Genomic DNA, 16,829 nt, shown 5'->3' with positions numbered 1-16,829 from the left:
AATCTATGTACAACATATAAAAGTTGGCTAGATTTGTAATATGTCATCACTGTCTGTTGAAAAAAGGCAGTTGTTAAAGGTTGCTAAGATTTTGATATTATTTTACATCAGAGATGATAATGTTATTGTTTTGTTTTTTTGTCCTGAAGGGACTCCAGTGAACAGGATTCCCATCATGGCGAAGAAGGTGTTGGATCTGTACATGCTCTATAAGCTAGTGACAGAAAAGGGTGGACTAGTGGAGGTCATTAACAAGAAGATCTGGAGAGAGATCACCAAGGGTCTCAACCTGCCCACCTCCATCACCAGTGCTGCCTTCACGCTACGCACACAGTACGACACACACACACACTCTATCTCACGATTTCTTCTCTTCTCAACATATTCTGCTTCACACTAATTAGCCCAAAAGATTTATTGATCTATTGATTTAGTTTGTCTTTACTGTGGTAGGTTGATGTGTAAATTCAGATGCAGGTGAAGATTTATTGCCATGGTAACATTAGTAACATAAAATATTCATGCATGCTCATGTATGAATAATAATATATATATATATATATATATATATATATATATATATATATATATATATATATATACATACACATATACACACACATATACACACACATTTGAAGTCAGAAGTTTACATACACTCAGGATGAAGTCATTAAAACACCACTGTTGTTTGTGTAAATCCCAGGAGATCAGCAGTTACAGAAATACTCAAAACCAGCCCATCTGGCACCAACAAACGTCGATGCAATTATCTAATCAGTCAATCATCTGGCAGCAGTTCATAAAATAATTCAGATACGGGTCAGGAGCTTCAGTTAATATTCACATCAACCATCAGAATGGGGAAAAAAATGTGATCTCAGAGATTTGGACCGTGGCATGATTGTTGGTGCCAGATGGGCTGGTTTGAGTATTTCTGTAACTGCTGATCTCCTGGGATTTTCACACACAACAGTCTCTAGAATTTACACAGAATGGTGCCAAAAACAAAAAAAACATCCAGTGAGCGGCAGTTCTGTGGACCGAAATGCCTCGTTGATGAGAGGTCAACAGAGAATGGCCAGACGGGTTCGAACTGACAAAGTCTACAGCAACTCAGATAACCACTCTGTACAATTGTGGTGAGAAGAATATCATCTCAGAATCCTATTCTTAGATGCGGGTTGGCACAGTTTGGTGGCACGAGGGGGACCTACACAATATTACATATATATTATATGTGGCTGATCGGTGTATATGTACATTCAATTTTAAAATTTAAATGTGAGAAATAATAGTAAAATTAGACTTTTTTTGCATTACAGCGATGAGAATTGGGGCAAAATGTGCTTAATTGTCATGAAAATAATGTCACAATGCTCAAACATATTGATGGTCCTAAAACAATTTTTATGCTAAATATATTGACTCGTTTCTTTTTGATTATGGGCTTAAATATGGACATTTTAACCTGGACTTTTTCAGGAGTTTCACCTATTAGCATCTCCACGGAATATAAACAAAGAGGTAATTTTGACTTTCTATCTCACAATTGTGACTTTATTTCTTACATTTGTGAATATATCTTGCAAATTCTACTTCATTTCTCACAGTTTTATAAAGATATTAAGTTAGAATAACCTTTTTTATTCCATGGCGGGATCAAAACACCAAAGGTTTTTCTGTATGCGTGGAGGTAGCCGATATGAAAAGTTCATGAAGTGACAGTAGTTGTAAACACTGTCTATTTGTATTGTTTACTTCTTGGCCTAGTCTTGGGCATAACATGGACCTTAAATAATATACACACTGAAACATATTCTAATAAATCAGATTCACAGATTTGGCCTGTTATTGCACTGCTCTTGTTTTCTTGTATCTGTCAGGTATATGAAGTATCTGTACCCATACGAGTGTGAGCAGAAGGCTTTGAGTTCTCCTAGCGAACTACAGGCGGCCATTGACAGTAACCGTCGTGAGGGGCGTCGACCCAGCTACAGTAACAGCCTGTTCCACTTTAGTCCCTCCCACAGCTCCGGCCCTCACATTCTTTCCCCTCCAAAGATGCATCTGTCTGCGCTGGGACCCGGTGCCGTGGGGGTCCTGAACGGACTCCAGGCATCACCCAGGCCGTCTCTGAAAAAGGGACTTGGTGAGTGAGGGGAAACTTTCTTGCCCTGAAATAACAGTATACCGTTGTCATTCACACTATTGCTGTTTGCTAAAGAAATATTTCTGGTTGTTATCAACATAATGTCTATTATACAATAATGTCTGATTATACTGTTTTTTAATAAATTATTGTCTGTTGTAATTGACATCAGACCATAAAAATGCTACCTGTAGACATAATATAAAATTTCCCAGAGTATGAACGACCTAATGAACACAACAAATACAATTTTCTTTTTTTTTCTTGTTTTTTGTTTTTGTTTGTGCAGATGCATTTTCTATTGGAAACTGGAAGTTGGAGTCAGGTATAGGGCTTGTCCTGGTTTTTTAATAGCCAATAGGCTTTAGTTTACATCACAGCTACACAAATCCAAATGGTATAAATATTATAGGCGGAGGAACATTCTTATTCTAGAGAGCATTTTATTAGACAAAATGCATCATCAATATTTATTATCCATTTCCTTGGATAAGAAAAACTGTACATTTTGAAATTGTACATCAAAGCTAATAAATATGAACTAAAATCCACAAAACCTTTATTTTGATTTCATGGGGACCTTTAAGTTGAAAATAACCCGTAAATTCCTTTTAAAGATACTCCAGGTTCATCTAGTTGACACTTGCTGTGTTCATGCAGTTTTCGTTCATGAAAAGATAACATTTAATTTAGTTCTTGTTGGTGAAGTTAAATCTGTACAGAATGTTCTGAGTTTTAATAGCACAGCGTGTGCTCGTTCTGATGTTGTAGTTATACACTAACAGACTATGCTGTGTTAGAGCGCCCTCTGGCGCCAGAAAGATGAACTGCATTTTCAAAAAATAGTTACACTTAAGTATTTCACTGCTGTTGACTTAAAACAAGTCTGTTGTCTACTATTGTATTAAGCTTTTGTTTCTTTTTTCATTTCATAAATATGGAGACAACAGAACACTTAAGAAAATTCTTAGTAGCCTCTGTGTTTTTCTTTACTCAAAGGTATTAATCATTTTAAAATCCTTCCAAATATCTGGATTTGATTCTCTCCTGCACGAACTTCATAGATTCAGTCCATTACAGATTCAAAAGGAAATTTTGAATTTCTGTTGTTATTGGGTTTATTTTGTGTTGTTGGTGTTACGGGAAGTGTAAGTTGTGGTAATTAGTGTTTCATCCAAGAAAGCCACATGTTGTGCGGAAGACTGTAGTTATGAAATACTGTAGTTATGAAAGACTGTAGTTTTCATGGGTTCTTATGAGTTCATGTAACATCTTATAACAAGTTCTCGTTACACCTAATATAGTTCATTAGCTTAAAGTCCTGTGCACACGGAGTGAACATTTGCAGTGAACAAGATTTTCAAAGCAACGCAAACAAATAGAAACTATGTGTGTCTGATGTCCTTCCATCCGTCCATCCATTCAACTATCCACTTATCTATCCATCTTTCTGTCTGTATCTGTCTCTGTTTGTCTGTCTCCATCTGCCTGTCTGTCATCTGTCTGTCCAACTATCCACTTATCTATCCATCTGTCTGTCTTTGTCTGTATTTATCTGTCTGCTTCTATAAATTTGTCTGTCTGTTTCTATCTGTCCTTATCTATCGGTCTATCGTTCCAACTATCCACTTATCTGTCTGTCTGATTGTATTTTTCGGTCTGTCTCTATCTGTCTGTCTGTCAAACTATCTACTTATCTAATATCCATCTGTCTGTCTGTCTTTATCTATCTGTCGGTCTGTTTCTATCTGTCTGTCTGCCCTTCCATCCGTCCATCTATCCACTTATCTGTCCTTTCGCCTGTCTGTCTGTACCTGTCTATCTGTTTGTCTGTCACTATCTGTCTCCATCTGCCTGGCTGTCTGACTTTACGACTATCCACCTATCTGTCTGCCTGTCTGTATTTTCTGTCTGTCCAACTGTCCACTTATCTATATATCCATCTGTCTGTCTGCATCTGTCGGTTTCAATCATTCTATCTGTCAGACAGTCTCTATCTATCTATCTATCTATCTATCTATCTATCTATCTATCTATCTATCTATCTATCATCTGGAAAATATTAAAGGGGTCATGATACAAGGAATCAAATCTTCCTTGATTTTTTTAACATTAAGAGGCCATTGTAGTATTAAAAAAAAAAACTTACTGTAAGTTTCAGATCTTAAAACATCCTCCTCACTGCAAAAAGAGCATTTGTTGAAACCAAGCTGCCAAAATGACTCTTTTTCTACTTCCTCTACATTGTGATGTCACACTGTGGTATGCATTTGCATCTGGCCGCCTTCACAACAGCACCTCAGTGATTACTTTACCTTATCACTTCTGTTGCCCTGCCCAGCAAAGGTGAGCAGTGAGATGGCAAGCAGAGAGCAGGTCCGTCAAGAGCAGTGAGCCAATCATAAATGTGGGCCAGCATAAGGTTGACAAATTTTGCATGTGTGCAAAAAACCTTAATATTATAATTGAACCTCAAGGAAAAATAAAAATTTTAAAATAATAAAAAAGGCATACATGTCATGACCCCTTTAAAGTCAACTTGGTAACAAACAAGCAGAGCAAAAACAATTGATATGAAAAGCAATTTAACACCTTCCTCATTCAATTTCTCCTCTAACTCACCGTATCTCTCCTCTAGAGGACGGTGTCTCCTCTCTGTCCGGGCGTTCTCCAGTCATGGCGCTGGCGTTGGGTCAGCATCAGCTGGCAGGTTTGGCACGAGCAGCTACACTGGATCAGCTAAGAGAGAAACTGGAGATGGAAGCGCCTGAGAGGAAGATTGCTCGACTCGCAGAAGAGCAGCAGAAACTGATGCAGCAGGCCTTCCAACACAACCTGCTCACCATGACATCACAAATACCCATGAACATGCGGCTTGCAGCGCCACCCAGAAGTTAGTGCATGAATCCCAACCAAACCTGCCAAGAACATGTCCAAGTCATATTTCACCCCTAAATGAAAATGAAGCCTAGTTTCAGGAACTTTAGGACGATTTTGTGCATTGCGTCATCATTTTCATGACAGTTAAGGATATTTTCCCCGCAATATTCTCATTACTGATGCACCTTTCCAAGATTTTGCATCTTGGAAAGTTTTGGGAATTTAAATTTGGGGGAAATTTTACATAATTGACATAAAAAGGATGTCACAATGCAAAAACTTTTATGGTCCTATATTTAGGCTTGATTTTCTTTATGCAAAATACATTTGTTTTCTTTTGCTTTGTGGCTGATACAGTATATGACCTGAATATGTTGGTTTGAGATCCTGCTCAATATGTGACTGTGCCGGACTGTGTCAATGTGTTAACGTGTCTAATTCAGTTTTGTGTTTGTTTGTGTAGATGAGAAACATGATCTGTCGATGAGCATTTCCTCCACTGGAGTGGCGAGTATAAGTGTATCAGTGGAAGTGAATGGCATTATTTACTCAGGTATCATTTACTCTGTTGCCAGAACTTTGTTCCAAACTCGTCATCTAATGTTCCCTCTAATTTCTGTCTTTGCTGGGCAAAACCTATTTTTATTAGGTGACCCTTCAGTCGCCTGAGCAAAAACTCACTATGCACAGAGGGGTCCACTGTGAAACTTCTAACACTTTGCATTTTTTTTTTTTTTTTTAATGTAATACAGTGAAAACAAGTTATCCAAGATAGGGCTGAGCAATTAATAAAACAAAATTTAAATCAAGAAATTACTAAATGCCGTTATCAAACCACGAGGGCTGCGATTTTAATTAAATACTGTAAATTGTCTAAATGCGCTGCCCACTGTGCTGCACTCATGTGGGCAGCTGTTTTGTCTGTAGTGTGTTGTGCTTTCTTTATTACATGTAAATAGGGTCAGTGTTTAAGACGTGTTATCAGAGCGGTTCTGTGCTCAATAAACTTGTATCTGGTGCCCTGAATGACAGATGTGCTGTGAGTTTGGTTCAGGGTGCCAGCATGTCTGATCGCATTAAAGTGCTCCAGATTCAATTTCATTGCACATTTGGGTAATTTCACATGTTTGGTCACAACAATTTCCTATACACATCTAAAATAACCTTATGACACCGGGTTTTGTAATGGACAGAAAGGGAGATGAGCATTTCATGACATCAAAGGGTTGTTGTCAACTCAACTAGAAACAACAAAAACGTCAGTTCCTTCAGTTTTCTGCCTAAATAAAAGTTTACAGCAAAATACATTTTAATAATTCAAGTTTAATGTTTGTGTGCTGTGTTTTATTAGTCTGATTACAGTATCATGTCATTAGCTTAGTGAAATGTTAACATCAAACTATTATATTTATATAATATATTTGTATAAGCAGATTAGTTATTGGCTTTCAATTAAAGTAGTTACTTTTAAAGGAATAGTTCATCCAAAAATGCTAATTATCTCACATTATGAGATATGCATTTACTCACCCTCGTGCCATCCCAGATATGTTTTACTTTTTCTTCTGCAGAAAACAATATGATCTTAGAAGGCCCAAAAAGCAAATAAAGTCAGCATAAAAGTAACCCATAGGACTCCAGCAGTTAATCCATGTCTTCAGAAGTGATATAGGTGTGTGTGAGATACAGATCAATATTTAAGTCATTTTGTTTTTTTACAATTAATCTCCACCTTTGACCAGCCGGAACCAGTAGATGGCTCAATGTGAAAGTCACTTCCACACCACAATGTAGTAGTGAAAGTGGAGATTTATAGTAAAAAAGGACTTTAAAATGCATCAGTTTCTCACCCACACCTTTCATATCACTTCTTAAAATATGGATTAAAAAACTGGAGTCATATGGATTACTTTTATGATGCCTTCTTTGGACTTTCAAAGGTCTGCTCACCATTCACTTGCATTGTATGGACCTACAGATCAGAAATATTCTTCTAAAAATCTTTATTTGTGTTCTGCGGAAGAAAGTAACTCATATTCACATCTGGGATGGCATGAGGGTGAGTAAATGATGAGAGAATAAGCATTTTTGGGTGAACTGTCTCTTTATCTTTGGTTAAATGTTTCTAAAATAATAATAGTAATAATATGTATAATACTTTTGAAATATACATTCAAATGTATGTCTAATTGTGTTTCTGTGACAGCAGAAGGGTGTGTGACAATGAACCAGGAGGAAATATAGATATTATTTTGAATTCGTTGCGTAACTTAAAAGTAAAGGAATTAGTAAGTACTTTTCCAATGAAGTGATCACTAAAGTAATCTGATTACAATTTCAGGGAAGAAATGATCACAGTTATTAATTAAAATAACTGTCCGTATGGCCTTGCGGTCTAAAGAGTATATACTTTGAAAGGCTGAGCGTTCCACAAGGACACCCAAGCCTTTAGGACGCTATCTTAAAAGAATACTGCCTAAGTAGAGAGTAGATAGTGAGGCATCAAACTAAAGTTTGGTTCGGAGCTCATGTGGCCATATTAAACAATTCACATAATTTAAGATTTCATCCCAGTCTTTCTCTCTGTCAGGAACTCTGTTTGCCCAGAAGTCTGCAGCTGCAGGTGTGAATGTGTCTGCTGCAGCTACTGCATCTTCAGCTGGACCCAGTGGGGTGGTTACCTTCCCTGGCTCTGCCCCAGCCAAGCCAAAGCCCCAGCTCCTCTTCTTCCTCCAAGGGGCCAAGTTCAGCAGAACCGTCCACCAGCGGCTCGCCGTAGCTCGAGTGCATTCATGTTTCGCAGCCCAGCGCTGTGCTGAATACATCAGTCATTGATCAAACTGTTGCACAACCAGTACCTCATTTTTTACTGTCCACTTTGGCTGTCCACATATTTTGAAACATTTGCGTTTTTCGCACATGTACACATACACACACACACACACACACACACACACACTTACATGAATGCATACACTAACATTTGCAACTCACTGGGTCTCATTCTTGAAATGCAAGCAGGACAAATTTCTTTGTAAAAAACATTCTTGCTTACATTTTCACATTCAAATAAATGTAAAAAATTTTTTAAAGAAATTTGTTCTGCTCATGTTTCACAAATGTGGATCGGTGTTCGAGAAAACGCTACAAATAAAAAGACCGTTCAGCCAAGCAACTGACAGTCTTCAAAGAACTTGAAGATTTTTATTTAGGAAAAGTGTGTGTTGCGATCTTTCGGTTTCTGATTTTGTTTTGTTAGTTTTTCGAAATTATATTTTTCACATGAGGTTCCTCATATCACATACCTCAAAATGTACTCTCTACAGTTGTTGATTATTATAGGATTGTCTTTTACCTCAGGAGCTGTAGTTGACTTTTTCTTGTTGAATTTACTTAATTTTGGTCCCGCACCTCGCCATGGGCCCCTGCAGCTCCTCAATCTAGGTGGCACATCAGGGTGTGATCGTTTAGCAAGGGGAATTCTGGAAGTCTCATAAGGGTCTTGGAATGATCTGCTTTTCCATGACTTCAGCCCCTGATCACGGAACCAATCGGCCCAGAAAAACTCAAAACAGCTGCCAGTTGCCTCAAACAAACTGAATGGTTGACGTCAGTCAGATGTCACACCTCTCACAAAACCTGTCAAGAACATGAGCAACTCATATTTCACACCAAAATTAAAAGGCAAAAAATTCAGCATGCTATTTTATTAAGAAAATTAAGACTATTTTTAAGACCATTCAAATTTTACATTGTGGCAATTTTTTCATGGCTATTAAGCACATTTTTCTCCCAAACCTATTACCGTAATGCATCTGGACATCTTAATTTATTTTAAACAAGTTTGTTACTCTGCATTTGTATTGTATTAGTCAGCATAAATTAAATGCAAGAAGTCAAGAAATACTACCATTATTACTTCACAATGGAAAGCACAGCTCTTTTTTCACTTATTTTCAAAGTTTGTTAATGAGATCTGTGAGTGAAAATGTTTTCAATAGACGGTACTTTGTACTCACACACACACACACATACACTCATTTATATACTGTAAATGTGTATATATACATACACATTTACAGTATACTCTCTCTGTGTGTGTGTGTGTGTGTGTACAAAGTTAATACTTAATTTTCAGTAGGCAGTATTTAGTACACACACACACACACATACACTCATTTATATACTGTAAATGTGTATATATACATACACATTTACAGTATACTCTCTCTCTGTGTGTGTGTGTGTGTGTGTACAAAGTTAATACTTAATTTTCAGTAGGCAGTATTTAGTACACACACTCACACACACACATACACGCGTTTATATACTGTAAATGTGTATATATACATACACATTTACAGTATACTCTCTCTCTGTGTGTGTACTAAGTTCTGCCTATTGAAAATTAAGCATTTTCACATATAGACATGTTTGTGTGTGCGCATATATATACACACACACACACTCCGTGACCACTTTTATTTTATTGTATTAAGAACACCTGTACACCTACTTATTTATGCGATTGTCTAATTAGCGAACTGTCTGGCTGCAGTGCATAAAATCATGCAGATACGGCTCAGTAGCTTCAGATAATGTTCACATTTTTCCAACAATTGTTTGAAGACAGATTGTTTCACTTTTAATTGACAATGTCATAATTCCAGTGGGTCAGAAGTTTAAATACACCAAGTTAACTGTGCCTTTTAGCAGCTTGGAAAATTCCAGAAAATGATGGCAAGTCTTTAGACAATTAGCTTCTGATAGGAGGTGTACTGAATTAGAAGTGTACCTGTGAATGTATTTTAAGGCATAACATCAAACTCAGTGCCTCTTTGCTTGACATCATGGGAATATCAAAAGAAATCAGCAAAGACCTCGAAAAATAAATTGTGGACCTCCACAAGTCTGGTTCATCCTTAGAAGTAATTTCCTGTTCAAACAATAGTACTCTAGTATAAACACCATGGGACCACGCAGCCATCATATCGTTTAGGAAGGAGACGCATTCTGTCTCCTAGAGATGAATGTAATTTGGTACGAAAAGTACAAATCAATCCCAGAACAACAGCAAAGGACCTTGTGAAAATTCTGGATGAAACAGGTTGACAAGTATGTATATCCACAGAAAAACAAGTCCTATATCGACATAACCTGAAAGGCAGCTTAGCAAGGAAGAAGCCACTGCTTCAAAACTGCCATAAACAAGCTAGACTACAGTTTGCAAGTGCACATGAGAAAAAGGTTTTTGGAGAAATGTCCTCTGGTCTGATGAAACAAAAAAATTAACTGGCCATCGTTATGTTTGGAGGAAAAAGTGTGAGGCTTGCAAGCTGAAGAACACCATCCCAAGTTAAGCATGGGGATGGCAGCATCATGTTGTGCAGGTGCTTTGCTGCACGAGGGGCTGGTACACTTCACAAAATAGATGGCATCATGAGGAAGGAAAATTATGTGGATACATTGAAGCAACAGCTCAAGACATCAGCCAGGAAGTTAAAGCTTGTCACAAATGGGTCTTCCAAATGGACAATGACCCCAAGCATACCTCCAAAGTTGTGCCAAAATGGCTTAAGGACAACAAAGTCAAGGTATTGGAGTGGTCATGACAAAGCCCTGACCTCAGTCCAATTGAAAATGTATGGGCAGAACTGAAAAAGCATGTGTGAGCAAGGAGGATTACAAACTTGACCCAGTTACACCAGTTCTGTCTGGAGGAATGGGCCAAAATTCCAGCAACTAATTCTGGGTATAGGGCTACCCAAAATGTTTGACCCAAGTTAAACAATTTAAAGGCAATGCTATCAAATACTAACAAAGTGTATGTAAACTTCTGACCCACTCGGAATGTGGTGAAAGAAATAAAAGCTGAAATGTATAATTCTCACTATTATTAGCTGACCTAAGGCAGGGAATGTTTTCTACGATTAAATGTCAGGAATTTTGAAAAAACTGAGTTTAAATGTATTTGGCTAATGTAAACTTCTGATTTCAAATCTATCCATCTATCTATCTTGTGCATGTGTGTTCATTTTTATTTTTGTGGTGAAATACGTCCGCTTTCATGCTTTTAATATGACAGGTTTTGTGAGATTTACCCAAATGTTTGCTCAAACATTCTCAGTCCAACCATTCAAACCATTCCTCAACCAAAACAAAACCTCTTATAGCCAAAACAAACCTCATAATACACAGACTTCAGATCCTCCTGTGATGTTCTGTAATGTATAGAGACCAGTCGAATGAATGTGAGGTCCATACATGTCCAGTAAACTTGAAGTGGTTTTAGTGAAACCACATGTGAGGTCTAAACTGGATCTCTATAACACATTAACATTACTGGACTCTCGAGTGATAGGGAGTTTTAAAACCTCTTATTCTGTTTATTTTATATAAGGGAGAGGGAATCCACATTGACTTCATTCATGGCATGATGTTTGTTTTCAATCACTTTTTTGTTTTTTGTAATGGGAATGCGTCTTTCTCAGGTAGTACTGTGATGTTTTGAATGGAACTCGCATTATTTTTAATATTATATATGATGATAATCACTCAAGAATGCACAAAACATGGACAAGACTGTTGCTATGAAGTATACCTCAAACTCCATGGAAATCTACACTACATACCTCATGCTGCCATGTCTAGAGGATGTACAGTTAACCCGCTCCCCAGGAATGATCCGAACTTTTTTGCAATTATAGCGCAGAACCAGGAATGCTGGCCGTGCTTGGCTGAGGTGTTTCCTCAACTCAAGCTGAACAGTAAAGGGCCTGCTTATGTTCTTGCTCTGTGTTTTTTCTCTTCTTTTTCTTTTTACTGTTCATATTTACGCAACTTCTCATGGGATAACAATCAACTTGATGTGTTTGCATTTGTACAATCAGGTGGCCAAACTAGCTCACCGTAACCAAACTAATACTGCCTTCAGTTCTTGCATAGCTAAATACCAAAGACCAGCGGCTCCTTACTGCATATATCAGCTGCTCAGGCTTCACAGGTCAAAGGGCACTCTCTGAATGCTTTTTACAGTATGTGATTACTGATGCTGCAACTAACTTCTGACTGAATGTTTGTGACTTTTGCATATGGGAGATGTATCAGTTGAGTCTGTATGTTGTGAAGTAAACGGTCAGGTGACCAGTGAATGAACAAGATGCATAAACAACACACAATGCATACTTGCCTGCATGTGTCTGTCTGTTTTGAATGACATTTTGAAGGTTTTTGAATCGAGTGATATTGAAGGTGAGAAGATAATCAGCTATATTGTTTTTTCCATGTACTCAGGAAATGGATTTTTATTAATCAGTTCACATTGTTGAGTATTGAGCTTCAAGAAACTTCACACTGTTTTCTGCAACTCTTCTGTTTGAATTGGATTAAAAAACACTGTGCAAATGTGCAGGGTTGGTGTTTGCATATTGCATTGACTCATTGGCCTGTTTTTATATCTCACCATGTGGACCGTCTCTATAACTTCAGGTTTTGCAGACCTTTGTACATCTGGTCAGGTTTTAATGTGTAAGATTTACAGTGGCTGGCCGTGCATTATAATTCTAGGCCTTCAGTGTGATTTATGCCATTAATAAAAACACAGTTTCACAATGAATAAGACACCCTATGCATTTGAGAATAAATTATGTCGCAGCTAACTAGTACCAACTGACATTTTAAAAACATGTCCTCGCACGAAAGCCAGAACTTAAAATGACACTTCATACTCAACCAAACCTAATTTTAACTGCAGCATGACTGTTTTATTTGAAATGTTGCTTGCAATAAATTTCATTTCGTCAGGGTACACGGTTGCATTCTATTCAAGTTGGATGAGGGATGTTCCTACTTGACATCTGACCATAAATGCATTCCATTCCCCGATATATTAGGAACTGCAACGCTCCCGTCAGCTTAGCAACGGGTTGACTCTCATTAGAGACGTCTCCTAGAAACCCAACTGATAAACAATGCTGCAGCGCTAGCATATGTGCTTCAGGTGTATGATTATCAAAAGAGATTATAATGCTTGATACACGTGTTTCTGAAAGCATTTGTTAAACGTCTTTAATATCATGTAATGTGGAAACAAATGTATGTATCGCTTATTTAGATGCTCATTCATTTGCACAGTTGAGGGATTCTGTAGAAATTATGAAGGCCTGAGGGGGTGGAGCTCAGACTCACATGCTGCTTTGGGCACGTGATTTGTGAAACAGATGTCACACACTTTGATTGTATGCATCAATGAATTAATTCTGACTGGATAAACTTTTAATTTTTCTCTATTTGTTTTGTAGATTAATTAAGAATGGAAAGTGATTAAAAATACAGAGGCAAAAAGATGATTGAGAATGAAAGGATGAAAGATATTTATTTATTTGTCATGTTAGGCCAGCAGAGAAGGATTTGCTGGCCCTGAAAATTCGCCACTGAAGATTTACAGTATATATATATATTACATGTAACTTATTAAGACACAATAATTCTGCCCTAAAATGTTTAAAGAATGAACAGCCAGGTGAGCTTACTGCTACCAAATAGCATGATCTTAGATCAGCATCCTGGTCGGTCGTCACAACCTTCTTCACATCAACCAATCAGATATTAGGGTTAGGCTTTGGTTGGGGTTGGGCTTGAAGAACATTCTTATCAACAATCATTCCCTCTGATTTTTGGAGTAGTTTATGCTTATGGATAGGACTAAATTTGTTTGACAGAAATGCTGCTCCATGACCATCCAGGTGTGCTGATACAGGTATGTGATGTCATACTTGGCCAAATCATCACTATCCATGCGGGATCTTCGCCTGTAGAACTCTCCAGAAAGCTCTGCAGAAATCCACAGATCTGGAAAACCTGACATTGTAAAAGTTCTACAGTTGACAACTCCTTCATTTTTATATATATTGTCTGTTGTAGCTAATTTAATATTGCTTTGAACTACCAGTCAGACTGTAGTACTCTCAGCTCCACTTAACATGTTTTACCACGTTTAAACCCTTATATTTAAGATTTACGCTTTGACATTTCAGAACAAATTTCATAACAATGTTTAGTTATTTAGTAAAAAAATATATATATTTTATTTATTAAAGGTCACTTAATTCAATTCCCAAAAAATATTTTGTTCAGAAATTAAAATGCATAAATCTTAAAATAATTATCATTGAGTGATGAAATGTAAAAAAGTCTACACTTACATATTCACCGTTTAGCTAGGTATGACTAACATTCACCAGAAAATAATAAAAGGAGTTTCCTTTGGTAATTGTATTTTATTTTCAAATGATGGATATTGTGCCAAGTTGTGCGTTGCTTACCTACATCTATATATATATATATATATATATATATATATAATTATTATTATATTTTGGACATCTTTAACAGCTAGATGTTTTTAATCTTCATCACTGCTGTATTCTGTGTGCATGAGATGAGTTATCAGATGCTCTTTAAAGATTAGAAATTGCATTGTTTATCTTTGTTCATTTTCATGAATATACTGTGCAAAGTTTTAGGCACTTGTGAAAAATGTTGCATAGTGAGGATGTCTTCAAAAATAATATCAAATAGTTTTCATTTATCACTTAATGTCATACAAAGTCCAGTAAACATAAAAAAAAGCTAAATCAATTTTTGGTGTGGCCACCTTTGCCTTCAAAACAGCACCAATACTCCTAGGTACACCTGGACACAGTTTTTCTTTGTTGTTGGCAGATATGATGTTCTAGGCTTCTTGGAGAATTCTCTTTTCTATCTAATTATTCTCAACTGCTTCTGTCTCTTTATGCAATCTCAGACTGACACAATGTCCTGTGGGGGCAATGCCATCTCTTGCAGAGTGCCCTGTTGTTCTATTCTAATCTTTTCTTTTTGCAAAAGTAATGTTCGGGAGTCTAACATTTATTTTTATATTTATAGCTTTATACACTAAAGCTGAAGATATAAATAACCATCTTAAGACAAATACTTTTTGTGAAACATAAGATTTTGCACTGTACTGTATATTCATGAAAAAGAACAAAGACAATCCATTTATTTCCATTTCAATAGGAGAAAGGCCAAGTTGACTCAGCCATGGTTAAACTATAGGTGGCACTCTGATACAAAGCAGAGAATGAAAGGGTTGTGATACATGTTTGAGCGAGCTTTTAAAGAACAGCATTAAAAGGCATCAAACATGTCCTGTTGTTTTTATTCTGTTTTTTATTTTTCATAATGTCTCAGGAACACATGCAGAGGTTTTTGAGTTATCGTGAGAGCCTGACATCGTATTGAGAATCATTGAATATGTGTATTATAGATGCAGATACACAAATGCTTATTGATTACCTCATTTAACTTCTCTTTCATTGTTACTTTTTGTGTCCGTGTTTATTTTTTTGTAATTTGCTTGGTTCAACATTGTACAAACCTTCACTGAATACATGAGCAGTGAATTTGTGCATATTTTTGTACTGTTATAATATAATGTTTTTATGACCAGGGTGATAACTATATTACTGATATTATAGTTTTACATTTTATCTTCTTGGTTAAAAGGTAAATAAATAAATAAACATGTGAATGCTTGTTCAACTGGTTGATGCTGATTGAATTCAAAAGTGGAGCACTTTTCCATAAAACAACATGAACGTGAATTTTGGACACTTTGAGTTTGTTTGCAGTAGTACTATAAGACATGACATGGTTCTCAGGGCTTTATACATGCAAGTTGTGATAAAGTTTTACTTTATAACTTGAGCTGTGTGATTGATTTTGTCGTTTTGTCTATGGACAAACTACAAAATTGTTCTAGTTGTATTATTATACAATTAAGAGACTATACATGGAATTTGTACTTTTATAAATTCATTTGTCACAGTTATAGCACCTAAAATATAGGATTTACCTTTAGATAAATTCATCTTGTGAAATATTGTATTTGTGCTTTTGGCCTTTTTAAATTAAGTTTTTTGTGTCTTATTTCTAAATTAGGTATATTTTACTGGTATTTCTAAAAAAGAAAATGTAAATACAAAAGGCGCAAACTTTTCCTGACCTTCTGAAATATAAACAAATTAAAAAAAGTTCTGATACGCTTCCTGTGTTCAGAACATGAGTTCAGTGGCATATCCTGTGATGTCACCTGTATATGATTTACTAAAAGCATTACTTTACAATATTTAATTAATCAGTCATACACTTCACACAAATAAACCTCAGTGTGTGCATGTGTGTGTTAAATGTTTAAATCCACCAACACAAACTCCTGATAGAATAAATTACTAATCACTCGCTGATCACTGATATCACTGTGTAACAAATTTTATTAAAAATTTTTCCAGGGTAGTACATTTACATTTATGCATTTGGCAGACGCTTTTATCCAAAGCGACTTACAGTGCACTTATTACAGGGACAATCCCCCCGGAGCAACCTGGATTAAGTGCCTTACTCAAGGACACAATGGTGGTGACAGTAGGGATCGAACCAGCAACCTTCTGATTACAGTTATGTGCTTTAGACCACTACACCACCACCACTCCCGTAATTAGAGGTCGACCGATATTGGTTTTTTCAGGCCGATGCCGATCTTTTGAAATCCGGGTCGGCCGATGGCCGATTAATGCTGCCGATTTATTTTGGCCGATATTTGGCCGATATGTGCTTGTTTTTAACCTCTTATTTGAACCTTTTATTTGAAAGATAAAATGTAACACAAATAATTACTTAAGATAGACAACATTTCTCAACAAATACATTTACTGAACACTTGACCAATCTGCACTTGTACACTTAAAATTAAAAA

At 36.6% G+C, this 16,829-nt stretch overlaps 1 protein-coding gene and 1 pseudogene across 2 annotated transcripts in view; one reads left to right on the top strand and one right to left on the bottom strand.

The window, feature by feature from the left end:
- LOC127622977 (AT-rich interactive domain-containing protein 3B-like) overlaps nucleotides 1–9,140 on the top strand; it is a 62,182-nt pseudogene extending 53,042 nt beyond the window's left edge.
- Nucleotides 9,141–9,290: 150 nt separating this feature from the next.
- LOC127622976 (semaphorin-7A-like) overlaps nucleotides 9,291–16,829 on the bottom strand; it is a 28,072-nt gene continuing 20,533 nt past the window's right edge. For both annotated transcript variants that reach the window (XM_052097195.1, XM_052097196.1), the window contains one exon: nucleotides 9,291–13,891. In XM_052097195.1, the coding sequence (XP_051953155.1) occupies nucleotides 13,692–13,891 (200 nt within the window). In that variant the 3' untranslated portion in view covers nucleotides 9,291–13,691. The remainder of the gene's footprint in view (nucleotides 13,892–16,829) is intronic.

Source organism: Xyrauchen texanus, chromosome 29, assembly GCF_025860055.1.
Source record: "Xyrauchen texanus isolate HMW12.3.18 chromosome 29, RBS_HiC_50CHRs, whole genome shotgun sequence".
NCBI lineage: Eukaryota > Metazoa > Chordata > Actinopteri > Cypriniformes > Catostomidae > Xyrauchen > Xyrauchen texanus.
The sequence above is the reverse complement of the archived record's forward strand: the minus strand, read 5'-3'. Positions and strand labels throughout refer to the sequence as shown.